At 41.7% G+C, this 14,836-nt stretch overlaps 1 protein-coding gene across 8 annotated transcripts in view; it reads left to right on the top strand.

Annotated features, from left to right (window-relative positions):
* The window catches only part of LOC148033193 (uncharacterized), a 102,949-nt gene that overhangs the window by 56,936 nt on the left and 31,177 nt on the right, over positions 1–14,836 (top strand). For 4 of the 8 annotated variants that reach the window (XR_015691269.1, XM_087681064.1, XM_087681063.1 and 1 more), the window contains exons 4-8: positions 12,693–12,749; positions 12,834–12,932; positions 13,053–13,163; positions 13,376–13,468; positions 13,552–13,695. Coding sequence is in view for 4 of the 8 variants with exons in the window: in XM_087681064.1 (XP_087537190.1) it covers positions 12,693–12,749; positions 12,834–12,932; positions 13,053–13,163; positions 13,376–13,468; positions 13,552–13,695 (504 nt within the window). In the remaining 4 variants the exon portion in view is untranslated. Of the gene's footprint in view, positions 1–12,692; positions 12,750–12,833; positions 12,933–13,052; positions 13,164–13,375; positions 13,469–13,551; positions 13,696–13,804; positions 13,875–14,836 lie in introns of all 8 variants that reach the window. The other 4 variants (XR_015691271.1, XR_015691270.1, XR_015691272.1 and 1 more) reach the window with 3 other exon arrangements.

Here is a 14,836-nt window from a genome sequence, read left to right as displayed (position 1 = left end):
GTAGGTCGGTCAGCAGGCCGACCTAACGACCTTCGCGGGCTATAAAAGCTAAACCCCTTCGCAGCCATCAAACACTCATCTTTCACCCAGTCAGAGTTGTTGTTCCAGCTAGCCTTAAGCTCTTCACCTATCTTCTGTCTAGATCGCCATCTAAGCTTCACACAGTGGAAGCGCACGGGTGGACAGAGCCATCTTTGTATCAGTTGTTTGGAGTTAAAGAATTTACTGATTCTCCTCTTATCTGTTGTGTACTCTCTATCTCTTTCTCAGATTCTGTTCGCTGCGCCGTGTAATATTTTACACTTGTAAGCCTGTTTCCCCACCCTCTTAAGTATTGTGAAAAGACCACAATACCTGGGTGAAAGCTTTGGACATCATCCCATTTTCATGGTTTTAGTTTGTCCAGGCACTTTAAGATAGACCAATTCCCCTTCCTCAAAGGAGATGTCTCTTCGGTGAGGATCTGCATAAGCTCTAGCTCGGTCTTGAGCTTTCTTAATATTTCCTTGAGCAAATTTTAAGATACTATTCATATCCTCCAAAAAATCCTTTGCTGCCTGAACCTTTTCCTTATGCAGTCCTACTATATGAGGAGCTCTAGGTTGAATCCCATACATTAGCATAAATGGACTATATCCAGTGGAAGAGTGTTTGGCACTATTATATGCAAACTTTGCTATCGGTAAATACTCTTCCCAATTAGTTTACCTTTTATTTACATATGCTCTCAACATATCTTCAAGGATTTGGTTAACCCTTTAGGTTTGCCCCTCTGTTTGTGGGTGCTCCGCCGTGCTCATGCTAAGTTTAGTATCCAACTTTCTAAATACATCACGGCAAAATTGACTATCAAATTTTCTATCCCGATCAGAAACTATATTTGCCGGAAGGCCATACAATCGGTATATGTTCTCTATGAACAATCTAGCCAATTCTGGTGTTTTAACATTAGTTGAAGTTGGAATAAACCTAGCCATTTTGGTTAACCTATCCACAATCACCCACATAGAGTCGTGCCCCCTCTGTGTCCTGGGTAATGCGACAGAGATACTCTCCCATTTTCTCGAAGGAATCTCTAATGGGTAGAGAAGTCCTCCCATTTTCAATCTTTCAGCTTTATTAACCTGGCACTTATTACATTTGACCACATAGTCAAGGACGTCCTTATTCATTCCAGGTCAATAGAACTGCCTTTTAATAAGACTATAAGTCTTATTAACTCCTGGATGTCCCGCACTAGGGATATCATGACACTCAAAGAGTATATGGCGCCTTATTTCTTCATCTTTCGGGACACATGCCCTACCCTTGTAGAGTAAATAACCATTATCAATGATAAAATTCTTCCACTTGAATCCCATTTGAGCAACCCTTGATACTCCATTTTCTTGTTGAACATCCTTAGATGTTCCTTTCTCAGTGGAGGCTCTTCTGTTTGGATCCCCATTTTCTATTGCCTCCCATATGTTGGAGTATGCTGGATCAACTTGGCATTTCCCTTTTAAGGATTCAAGCAAATTGGAAGTAAACTGAGTAAAACTCAATTCATTTATGATGGGCATTCTGCTGAGCGCGTCAGCCACTCTCCATTTCTTCATTGCATGTACTATTGCATACAACTCTCTCTCATAAACGGAATAAGTCCGTTTTGCACGGTCTAATTTCTTGCTTTCAGAAGCAACCGGTGGATCCTCTTGTAATAAGATTGTGCCTAGTGCCCTATCACTGGCATCAGCTTCAACCACGAATGGTTTATTGGGATTCACAATTAATAATACTGGAGCTGTAGCAATAGGTACCTTAAGTTTTTGAAAACTTTCATTTTGGTCTGTTCCCCAATTAAAGCTCTTCCCTTTCCCTTTAAGTTGGTCCGTCATTGGAACAGCTATCTTGGCATAATCTCGAATGAATCTATGATAAAATCCAGATAAACCTAGGAAGATCTGCAGCTCTTTTAGATTCCTTGGAGATGGCCATTCAATAATTGCCCTTACTTTTTCTGGATCCATCTTGATTCCCTCTTTCGAGATAATATGCCCCAAATATTTGACTTCTTGTGCGAAGAATTCATATTTAGTTTTCTTTGCATAAAGGGAATGGGTTCTTAACAATTGGAATACTAACCGGAAGTGTTCCAAATGTTCTTCTCTTGATTTACTAAAGATCAAGATATCATCCAAGAAGACTACTACAAAGTGTCCTAGATAGGGCTGTAACACACTATTCATCAGCTTCATAAAAGTAGCTAGTGCATTAGTGAGACATCACCAAAAAATCATAATGCCTGTATCTAGTAGGAAATGCCGTCTTAGGAACATCTTGGGCCTTAATTCTTACTTGGTGATAGCTTGATCTTAAGTCAATCTTTGTGAAGAATTTTGCCCCTTGTAATTGATCAAAAAGATCTTCCATTCTGGGCATAGGAAATTTATTCTTCACCGTTATCTTATTAAGTGCTCTATAATCAACACAAAGTCGCATAGAATCATCTTTTTTCTTCGCCAATAAAATTGGCGAAGCCCAAGGTGAATTGCTGGGTTGTATAAAACCCTTATCAAGGTAATCCTTGATTTGTCTTTCGACTTCTTGGTGTTGTGTTTCACTTAGTCTGTAAGGTGGTTTAGAAATAGGGTGTGTATCCCTATCTATATCAATTGGGTGATTTACATCACCCCTATCTGATGGAAGGCCACTAGGTAAGTTAGAAGGAAACACATCTTTAAATTCATCTAACAAACCACTTAATTCATTATTTACATTCAACTCACAAACATAAGAAAGTTGTTGCTATATATTACAAGAAGTAAAAGTTTCCTGTACAGAAAGGGACCATAACATATATACCTCACAAGCTTCCTTCTTTATCAGCTTCTGATGAACTTCAAAGGAACACATCAAAGGGTTATCAGATACTTCATGTTCACCTTGAATCACAAAAGTCTTACCATCCCTTTCAAAGTCCAGTGTATTATGATGATAACTACGCTTTAAGGATGGTTCCAATGCCCATAACCACTCCCTTCCTAAAGCGATATCGGCTCTTTCCATATTCATAATGTGGAAATCAAGCTTATCTTTATATCCTTGGATCTCGATTTCCAAATTGGATACCATTGTATCCCATATTTTGTTATCTTGACCTTGCATCATGCGAACAATGTATTGATGCTCACTCTTTTGTTGGGGAAGTTTCAACTTTTTGACAAGTGCGTAACTTATGAAATTATTGGTGGCAAAGTCATCAATCATGACTCTAACCCTCTTCCCACCTATCGATCCATGCACTCTAACTAAATCATGTGGCTCAAAGGTAGGTTGCCACATAGAAGTTGACATACAACACCTGTGTTGTACATCCTTGTGCAAGACCTCTAAAGATTTATACCTTTCATGCCCCTTCAATTCCAGGGTTTTCACTACATGGATTCGTTTATCTTTTCCCTTGCCCTTGTTCTTATCCTTTCCTTTATCTTCCCCTTTCTTTCTTTGAGGGCAATTCCAAGCAGCATGGTTAGGAGATAGGCAATTGAAACACGGCCTTTCTTTTTGGCCTTATCAAAGTCATCTTGACTTAGCTTCAGCCGTACATATTGTTTCTTTTCAAAGGGTGGTTTCTTACCCTTAAGGAATGGCATTTTCCTTTTGGATTTGCTTATAAATTTTGAGGCCTCAAATTCCTTAAGTCTTGGGTTCCGTATTGGTGAGACTAGTGAGTGCACCTGGATGCATATTATCGTCATTGGTTAGTGCAAATTTAATTGCCTCTTCAAGTGTCTTAGGTGAACTCCTTTTCACTTTCTTTTTATAGGCCTTATCTAGTCCCCTTGTAAATCCTCTTGTCTTTTGAAATTCATCTATTCCTTTCAATTTGAGGATTATCTCACGATACTCCTCGAGATATGTTAGCAAAGGTCTTCCTTTTTGTCTGACGAAATCCCAATCTTTCCAATTTCTTTCCATTTCATTTTCAGGAAGGAATTCTTTTAAAAAAACCGATTCAAATTGAGCCCAATTTTCAGGTATTTTATTTGCCTTCTTTAAAGTTCTCCACCATTTATATGCCTTTGGCCCCAAGGTTAAACTGGCCTCCATCGCTTGAAGATGTATTCTTTAATTTGTGTAAATTCTCCCATTTTTGGAGGAAGTTAAAGATAGTATCTTTATTTCTATCTTTTTCCTCCCCATGAAACTGAGGGGGTTTCATGTCCTTTAACATTGTATTATCCCTCAGTTTTTGGTGGGGTTCCCTTGGGTCTCGCATAATCACAACTACATCTTTCGATGAAGATGGAATATCTGAGGCCTCTGCTTTACTTTTACCCCTTTTTAGTAATAAGGCTAATTGAGATTTTATTTCGGTAAGTGTTTGAGTTAACAATTCCATTTGAACCCCTTGTGCTTGCACATGAGGAGTTAAATCATCAAATTGTTCTCGTGTAGCAAAAAATTCTTCCCAGTGTTCTTATTGTATTTCAATTTCATGGGGATCCACCATAGGGTGGTCCCTGGAACTAGAGCCTTCGGTTACCCCCCCTCTCTCTTTCCCCTCCATCTATATACTAGAATTGGAAAGAAAAAGCAAGAAATTTAGAAACAAAAGTGCTTCCTTGATTACAGAGGTGGGACAGATGTCGGCAGTTGATAAATCATTGGTGCAGGGCTATCGGCACATGAAATAAGGCCATGTCACGCTAGATGCGGCCCTTAAAATTGTGTCACCTGCAACCTTAAAATGAAAAATTTGAGACGGGATGTGGCTGGAGTGATGATTGGTGTGGCCCGTCTTGAGGCGGGACGTGGCCGGAGTGATGATTGGCCCGAGTGATGATTGGCGTGGCCCATCTTGAGGCAGGACGTGGCTGGAGTGGTGATTGGCATGGCCTGTCTACAATCACGAGCGGCCCATAGCAACGGCACCCGTTTCCAATCGCAAGTAAATCGCCCGTCCCCAGGTCGTAAAAAAGCTCTAATACTATGAGAACTCTCTTTCGCCACCCAACCACGCTCAGGAAGATGCTGGAGAAAACCCCACGTGACTCTCTTGCTAGCCGTCATTTCCTAGTGAGTTATACTAATTTTATGATTCACTCACTTCCTAAGCTCCCCTAACCCCATACAGGCGCCCAAGTCCCCCAGACGGTCATCTCTCGTGCTTGTTTCCCAATAAGTTACACTTATTGATGTAACATAAAATGAAACGATTCATTAATGTTTGCAGAAGATGACCATGAGTAACAACTATTTGTAGATTGATACAATTCAATGGAAAAGAAACACCAATACAATCTAAGAGCTAAAGCAATTTTCTTTTGATACTATCTAGGTGACAAAGGTAATGAGATGTCAAGAGGCTAAGCCGAAAATACATGGATTAGGCCTAGGGATACCATGAAGGTGTATATTATCTTAAGAAAGCCCTCAATAGCCGCTATTGCATAGTTTCAATCTCATCCCATTCATCTTGTTAACACATTCCTCACCTTTCTTCTTCTTTGGTCTTTGTTAGACTTGCGCTTCCTTGGGTCAAGGCTCATTGAGATAGTGAAGAAGAATTTGGGGGGGGACCTAGCTCTAGCTTGAGCAATAAACTTGTGTATTCTCCTATGCATAGAATGAGATTTAGGATGTTTGGATCAATCATGCTGCACCGTATGATCAATCAATATCCCTCTTGCACAAATGAAGACTGTGAAGCCTCCTAAGTACTCTTGTACATAGATCAAGAATGTTTTAAAGTTTGCGGGATAGTCTTTGTCAAGAAATCTGTAAGACGCCTTTGGACAAGCCCTTGGTGTATTTGAGCTCTACTCCTAAGGAAAGTCTATCTAAGCTATTGCATCTCTAGGAGAAAGGGGCCAAGACATTGTTGATCAATGTACTCCATGATTCTTGATAGTGGCCCAAACCTGTCTCTGAAGAAACAACAAAAACATCCTTGAATTGCATAATATGCTGAACAATGGTTGACGAGTGCTCCTTTGTCCTTAGCTCTATTTGGAAAATTTAACATGCGCTTCTCAAGAGGTGTGCATTTGTATTTGCTAGTCTCAATCTCTAGCTAGTGTGAAGAGGTGCACAACTAGCTAATAACACATTTGATCCAATGAGAAAGGTGGGCATCCATATATCCATGCTTTCAATAGAAAGCCATCTTCATCTCCAACTCATATACTGGTGTCAGCCATGTCCTAGTATCAAGTTGAATAAGGTTTTTTGATGATCTTGCCAATTTTTGAGAGGCTAAAAGTAATAGATGGTGCATCAAGGGAATATTGAAAGGGCAGTAGTCTATCCATGCTAAAGCCATGTAACTGAATCAAGATGACATCTGTGTATATCTACATCATGTGTCTCCTCACTAGCAAGGTGTCGTGAGGATTCCAGAGCCAATCGTGCATATCTACATCAGGGTACCTCCATCAAGCTATACATGAATCTAGTAGGAACCTCAACGACAATTAGTGTAGTCTCTAATTTGGATTTATCGATCTCATGTGGGGCCAAAGTATTATATATGATTGTCATGGAAATTGTGGACACCAAGGGCCTCTTTAGCGATCTTCATCTATCATCTGTGTAGTGTGATTGATTATGGTGATTGAGACTAGGGTCCTATATCTCTACTCCACATAATGCTCTGTAGATGTGACCAGTGTATCAAATAACCACAATCTAGTGCAGGGCTCCTACTTCCTTTCTTGCAAAGAGAGTGGGCCACCAAATCACCCTCTCATATTATGCCACGATCCCCCAAATGAGCTTCTAGGCGGTCTCATGTCATTTAGCTTGTGTATCAATCTGGCTCTTGGAATTGTACCAAAAGCATTGTGAAATCCACAAAGCAACACATGATTCCATCTCCCATGAGTTTTGCTCTCCTTAATAATTCCTCCAAGTGCAAGGATATGATTTAGTGTTGAAAAGCCTACTCTAAATCCAGCATGTCCTTGTGCTTTGAGAAGGGGGACTCTTTGTCCATCAACTAAGCTCATGCTCAAGAATGGAGGCATATAATTTGGCCAATGTGTGGTTGACCATGATAGTAGACAAACAAATCAGGTACATGAGTAGAATTTAGATTGTATTGTTTTAAGGAAAAGGGGTGTGACAATGTCTATTAGTCCCAGAGGGTGTCTTGTATCCCTCAAGGCACACTTCTATGAATTGAGGGCAGATTTGGTCGTCCTCCCTATAAAAGCGCCGCCGGTCCCAAACAATGCTCTTTGGGACTAGATAGCGATACATTGGTGTTGAGCTAAAACATGCATTACTTGTTGATTAGCCTCTTAAACAGCCCCAAAACACACTAAAAAAATGCTCTTTTAGTGTAAAACCCAAAAATTAGGATTTCCATTGAATTCTCTCGAACTGCTCCCTGTTTAAGGGTTTCCACTGAACTCTCTTGAACCGCTCCCCGTTTTAGGGTTTTACTCTAAAATAACATTTTTTAGTGTGTTTTGGGGCTGTTTAAGAGGCTAATCAGCAAGTAATGCATGTTTTAGCTCAACACCCCCTCTCAGGTCCAAAACTGAGCTGAAAGGTTAGGCCAACCACTGTGATGTTTATTGACCCCAAGGCATCCCACCCCTGGACAAAGGGTGCACGTTGGTTGCCCAGTGGCCTACCTAGACTATAGAGGCGATGGTTATCTTACCAAGGGAGTCCAAGTAGTCACTCCCCAGAGAGGACATGGCATTAGACAAAGGGTGCATGTCGGCTGCTCGGTGGCCTACCAAGCCCTACAAAGGTGAATGGAACCACATGGAACTTTTTTTTTGTTTTTAGAATAAGTGAGGTAAATTTTATGGGATGCGGCTGATTGAGTAAAAGTGACCCAGAAGACGGGAGTAGGGTGGATATACCCAACACATCACAAAACAGAACAAGCTAATCCATCCACTCAGGGTGTCGATGATGAGGAAAAATAGGTGATGAAGGAGGATGGTGGTGGGGTAATAACAGCCGCCAATGGAAACAACTTAGGATCCGCTCAAGTGGTTCTCTGTACAATGAGATGTAAAGTATGCTACATGCTGAAGAATGCTCATGTAGCAAGTGCTACTTGGACAGTGTCCCTCATGGGAAAATTGTTCACTTGTCCAAGAGGCCTAGTATAAAGATGATGAAATCATGCAATGCAAAGGGTAAGCTACAACAAGGGGAAGAAGCCGATGTCGAAGACAAAGTGCTAAAGCTTGTAGAATACCAAGAAGGGTAGGAACCCCCTCTCAACTTGAATGTAGATGTCGAAGAAGGAAGAGGAGCTTGATCTCAGTCTTTGGATGGTGTCGAGAACCATAAGGAATGAAAGAAGATGAAGTGGATGAAGCACCCTGCTAGAAGAGCAAGGTAGAAGTCATCGCCATGATAGCATCGAGAGAGATGTTGCACGATCTGCCTCGGGAGGGGAAACCGCCATGTTGGAAGAAGAGCACGCACTCCTAGGATTTTGAAACCATGAAAGGAACGGTGCGCAACCCCCACATCTCTAGCCCAGGGAGGACCAAAGCAATCTGCAAGTTAGCCCTACACTAAAAGACAAAACTCTGCAAAAGAGATGAGAATCTGCAAACACAGAGGTTAGTGGTGAGATGCTCCAAAGCAAAACATAACAGAAAGAAAATCTAACTCAAACCCTAAACGCAAAATCTAACATAACAGAAAGAAAATCTAACTCAAACCCTAAACGCAAAACTCAAAACTCAAACATAGAAACTCAAACACAAACAGAAGAAGGGAGAGAGAGAACACAACTCTGAAGTGAATGAATGCTGTAAATGAATGTAAGAGTGTATAGTGTGCTCAAGGGTAGAGCAATGTCGGAGTGTGACGTCCATCAGAGACGGATCCCAAGTGTGTGAATACCAGTTAGAGTGTAGGAGTGCTGAATAGTGAACGACAACAGGCTAGTCACCAAAATGCAACAGCCTGGAGGCTGGAAATTGGTAAACGCAGCAGTGTACCACCGGTCGGAGGCTGGAAATTGCGCATAGTCTGCTGTAAACAGCAGGCTGAAACAATGTGTGATGTGGCTGGTGATGACTAGATGATCAGATCGCAACAGATGATGTTGTCGCCAGCAGCTGATGTCAGCATGGATGAAGGCGCCAGCAATAGGAGCAAACACGGATGGAGTGGCAGCAGTCTCGAGGGCTGGATAGCCACGTGGGAGGAGGCTGATGGCTGAAATCTGTATGTGGAGTGAGAAACCCGCACAGATGGAATGAATTTGAATGGGGGCAGCTTGTCTATTTATAGATGTGGAAGGGTGCCCCAAAAATTAGGGTTTCCATTAAACGCTCTCAAATTGCTTCCCGTTTTAGGGTTTTACTCTAAAAGAGCATTTTTTAGTGTGTTTTGGGGCTGTTTAAGAGGCTAATCAGCAAGTAATGCATGCTTTTCTTACTTCGACCTCAGAGGGGGCTTCCAGTTCTTCTTCGGCTTCACAGGGGGCTCCTACTTCTACTCGTTCTGATTCAGAGAGGGACCCTATGTGCCATGAAGTTCTTCACGTACCACCGCCTTTCACTTTCGAGGAGTGGCTCTCCTTTGAGTAGTCATTTCCTCTACTCATACCCAGGATCTAGAGGATCTACTTGGATCAGGGTCCTTGGGTCTTCAATAGTGACTTGGTGGCTAGGCTTTCGTATTCCTTCCAGACGGACTCATGGAGCTAGTGGCTTCTCTCCCGAGGTTGAGTTTCGGGTTCTACAGCTCATCCAGTCTCTTGACTATCTTCAAAGGTCTCCTTTCAGGTGGTATTCTCAGATTACAGGGTGGATCTTCTTTGTCCCTTGGTCAGCATGGAGCCAACTCCTGAGATCGAGTATGGGCATACCCTTATGGTTCTTGGCACTACTCAAAGTCTGACATTTCTCCTATGCATTGCATGTTTTCATCATCTTTGTACTAGGGCACTTAAGCAAGTGAACAATTTCCCCACGAGGGACACTGTCAAGTAGCAGCTGCTGCATGAGCATTCTTCAGCATGTAGCATTGCATCTCCACCTCACTCTTCTTTTGTTTCCCTTTTAGGGTATGAGAGGGGGTGTTGAGAAACCCTTTATCCTTCATCCGTAGTTTGTGTTTTTACGTTTTTGCGTTTTGCGTTTAGGGTTTGCAGCCCCAAAAAGGGGCAGCATCCTAGACTGACTGTGCCTATTTATAGGCCACTCTCTCATTCATTCCTCATGGTTGATTCATTCAGTCCGTCACCTCTTCTCTCCAGCGTCTCCAGTGCCCTCACACCCCTTCAGGAGGACATTGCGGTTTGTGGTTCATAGTTGTTTTCATTATCTTCCTTGTGCTATGGCACCCTTGTTCCTTTGTATCACATTCACTCCATGATTCAAATCTTCATCATTCCATTCATCAGCTCTGTGTTCCTCCCTGCAAACCCTATTGTCTCGTTGGTACATCATCTTTTGACAATTGTATCCAAAGTCAATGTTATGCCAAATCCACTTGTAGGGTCCTTTAGATTGCCATGTTTGTTGTGGGTGAAAACTTGTTGGACTTGGATAATTGAGGGCTTGAGCTCATTATACAAGTGGTAGTAGATTGTTAAGTTGAAGTTACTGTTTTTAGTATTGTAATAGGATTACTTGTGTCTTATTCACGATGTTTTTGTGTATTCTTAGCATTGTCTATTGAGCATACCATGGGCAACTCATTGGTTCGCCTATGGGTGCCTTGTATTTGGGCTTTCACTTTGGCAGGCTTATGCCTTAGTGCTGGGTGGACAACTTATTGGTGGCTCACTTTATGGGTCTCTTGCCTACATATAGATGCTCCCTCTTCCTCTCATTGTTGTCACAATCAATGCTTGGAGAGTTGGATAGGAGAGATGGTATCTTGTGGAGCGTCCATGTTGGTATTACTCTACCCAGCAGTCGCTTGTTTGCACCCCCTTACATGGAGAGATCATCTTACATTCTTGTATTTTCTTCTCCAATTGGCTGCCCGACGATTGCCTTGATAGCAGTCATCATCTCAGAGAGACCTCTGCAGTTTGTTCTTCTTTGACAGCTCTTGAGGACCACGTTTGGCTCCCTCTAATGCTGTCCTTCACCTTCCAATGTCCACTCTAACATTCCATTGCCTGGAGGACTACGTTTTACTCCCTCCATGGAGCATCCTTTTTCCTTGTCATCAAAACCTGTACGCGAACGATTGCATCTCTCTCCCTTCATAGTGTAGATCCCTTGTAGGTGGTACCACCTGATCAAGCATGACCGTGTAGTCATCTCTAAGCTCAGCTCCATTGTATTAGTGTGATTCATTCAACATGATTCAATGTTCATCATCGTCATTTTTCTTTTGTGTTTTGGAGTTTTCTTTGTCACAATGTTTGCCCTACATTTTGTGTTTCTCCCTGCAAACCCCATCATTTCTCAATAGTCACTTGTGGCGAGTCTGCAAGCTCAGCTCAAGGGAATGCAACAACTCCTCATCAAGCTTCATACTCTCCACTTTCCACTCATGCTTGCATCCATGCGTAAAATCTGTCTTGAATTCCAATTGGTCCCTTTAAAGAGAAAGAATGTGGAGATGAGTATTGATTCATGGCTGGCCAGGTGGAGGGCCTTTTGTATCAGTTTGATGATGTGCAATGCTGGACAGATACTAATCATAAAATTTATCTTGGTGCCTCGAAGGTGTCACACTCGAGGGCATCCACTTTGTACCATCCTAGAAGGTTGCTCCCTTTACAAAGGAGCTTGCAATTGCAATTGTCCACTCAATCCCCAAACCTGCAGTCACCATGGCTGTCCTAGAGTGACTACATGTTGAGTCAAGGAAAACCAAGTGTTCTAAAACCTTGAGATGCCTGAGACCTACATCTCCAACCAACCTTTCCAAAAGATAATCACGTGCCATGTGCACTGTCCCAAGCATTCCATTTTTACTACAATACAATCTTGCTGCTTTCTTTCTTGGCTAATCTATAAATGGGGAGGTAGCTAAAGTCTCATCTATGATCTACAGCGAATTAGCTTGTTGCTTGTAGATCCAAACTTTAAAGATGCTTTTATGTATGCAACAGCACCTTGCTGCCAAGAAAGCAAAATACAAGTAATAGAACTAGGTAAGAAATGGAAGTCCTTTGGCTGCTATCCCTCCACAATAATTGTGTGCAGGTAGTGCTATCAAATATTCTAGCCTGCTCAATCACGGCTCTAGCAATTAAAAGTGAAGCATTTTGCAAAACATGCAAACCTTGAAGTGACACCAGTGCAGAGCCAGCATATGTAAAACGCCCCAGAGATTCTGCTTGACAAAGTCTGCTAACTGAAGATGGCAGAGAAGGTGTTTATTATTACGAGTGTCACCTTCAAGCAGACATGTCCAGTAAAATTTGTTCCGGAAAATCCAATCTTGCAAATCCAATCCCGTTGAATAGCCAAAATATTTGGTAATAGTTCCTCTTGATGGCTGTCCCCTACTATCTGATATTGATTAAGCACTCCTCTGAATGGCTTGATTGCAATTTCAAACAGTTGACTTTTTCAGTTTGCAAGGCCTTTTGCCCTTCGAAATTTGTCAATCTTTGCTGCCATTGTTGTTGAATGATGATAGTAATCTTACACATCTGCCATTCTATTGTGAATAAAAAGGGCTCTCCTGTAGCTATATTAATGTATTTTCAAATGGTAATTTCTTGTAGGTAAAACATCTTCATTTGTTCTCAGGGTAACAGTTTGCCTTCTAAAACTGACGAAGAAGATCAGCAAAGTAGGCCCAATGAGGTGAGTTAATATGACGTGGTTTTGTGGATGATGTTTGGGTGCTTCACATTCACATGTTTTGACTTGTCGTGGAAAGTTGTGAAGTTACTCAGAGAAACTGGAGAATTTATTTATTTTAAAGATGAGGAGGAGTTGGATTGCTTCTTGGATCCCTTTTTCAGCAAGAATAGCCTTCTAAACACTGTAAGTCATGAAATAGAGTTGCAGGATGCTTATTCTGGGTACATCAAGGGGATTTAGTTCATATTAATAAAGTTAAAACTGATGCAAGCTTCCTCAATGTGACATTTACATATTTTTTAGAAGTCAAATGAGCAACTGGGTTTTCCAAATCATATTACAAAGCTACAAAGAAATTCTGGAAGAGAACTTGCAGATGCCTATGGAGAGACAGAGACTCTTCCATTGGAAAAGGTTTGATGTTGCAGCTCATCAAGAACTGGTTTCTTTTCCCCATAGATGGTCCCGCTGTTATGATTTTCTGAATTTCTGACATTTTCTAGTTTCATCAAAACTACTATGGGATGAAGCTGAATTGTGAGAAAAGAAGAAAAGGAGTTCTCAAGTTGTCTGCTGATTTCTTGTTGGTGAAGGAGCATTGTAGCTGATGATGTTGTCTCTATCAGGGGGTCTACCAGGTTGAGTTTGATGGTGCATCTAAAGGCAATCCAGGCAAGGCAGGTGCAGGGGCATTGATTCGCTGCCCCCATGGAGTTGTTGTAAGTTAGTTTTATATTTTTATTTGGTTTTGCAGTTTATATTTACACTGTGCAGGAAGTGTTATACACGTTTCCCATTGCAGATATTAGAACTCACAGAGTTCCTTGGTATTGCAACAAATAATGAAGCTGAGTATCGATCACTCATTTTGGGTCTCACGGGAGCATTAACTTTAGGAGTTCAAAGGGTCAAAGTTCAAGGGGATTCCAAGCTTGTTTGCTTGCAGGTTGAAGCCTCTCTCTCTTACCCCCAAACTCCCTCTTTTTTCTTTTTTCCTTAAAGAGTGATGGCATTGTTTACATTTCTTATATTGTTGTTGTTGTATTTTAAAAAAGGGCATGAACATGGAACGGACTTGCCAAATCACCCCCAATTGGTAGACTCACCAGCCCAATTTGAATCTTTGTAAGCCCATAGTTGCAAGTCTCCCCTGGGAAATAGTAATGCATACATTTGAGCACCTTGTAAATAGCGAAAGATCTACTTAATAGTTTGCCAATGTATTGTTCGTGGGCTGTGCATAGACGTGTTCACCTAAGATATTGCAAACTATAAGTCAGTGTGTTGCAAAGATAAATAAGACAGCCAACAGCCTGGCTGTAAATTGCAACATCAAACATCTCACTACTATCAGGCATGGATAGCTTCAGCCCTGGTTCCATTGGAGTGCTCATAGGTTTAGAGTCTTGCATGTTGAACCTATGCAAAAACTTATCCACATATTGTGACTATGACATGATGATACCATATTGATTTTGGGTGAGTTGAATCCCTAAATAATAGTATAAGCATCCCATCAAGGGCTGTAATTGCAAATTCCTTGCATGATAAGCAGCAAAGAGAGTGTGGTCTCCTCTTCGTAGATATTGGGAGTCCTCTTCTTTGGCGATGATACAATGTGAGAGTGCGGAACAGAAGAGAAACATGAACATGGAAAGAAAAGGGAAGAGAGACAGAAATGAATTCAGAGAATGGAAGGAATAGATTGCACTGATCTGAAAATGAATGCTGAATACAAAGGGACAGTCCTTGCATGCAGCTAGAGGCATCAGTGTGGGCACCAAATTAGGCTAATGAGAGAGAGAATACCAGGTTGAACGGAGAGAGAAGCTGGCAGTACAAAAGAATGATGGGCAGCAGCTAGGGGGGTTGCTATTTATAGCAGCCACCCCCAAATCTTTCCAACAGCCCAGAAATGGGTTGACAGGCTGCAGTCAGCTGCATTAAATGCAGCCAACCTGCCATAAATGCTGGTGCCTCAGCCAGACTGCCTTGGCCAATGTGAATGCAGCCAAAACAGGCGCAAATCTGCAATGCACCAAACAGGAACACTGCTGACTAACAATGTGAACACACTAAAAATACGC

The sequence above is a fragment of the Lygodium microphyllum genome, chromosome 7, assembly GCF_053477565.2.
Source record: "Lygodium microphyllum isolate KBCC chromosome 7, Lygodium_microphyllum_v1.1.10, whole genome shotgun sequence".
Lineage (NCBI taxonomy): Eukaryota > Viridiplantae > Streptophyta > Polypodiopsida > Schizaeales > Lygodiaceae > Lygodium > Lygodium microphyllum.
This window is presented reverse-complemented; position numbering and strand designations above follow the sequence as displayed.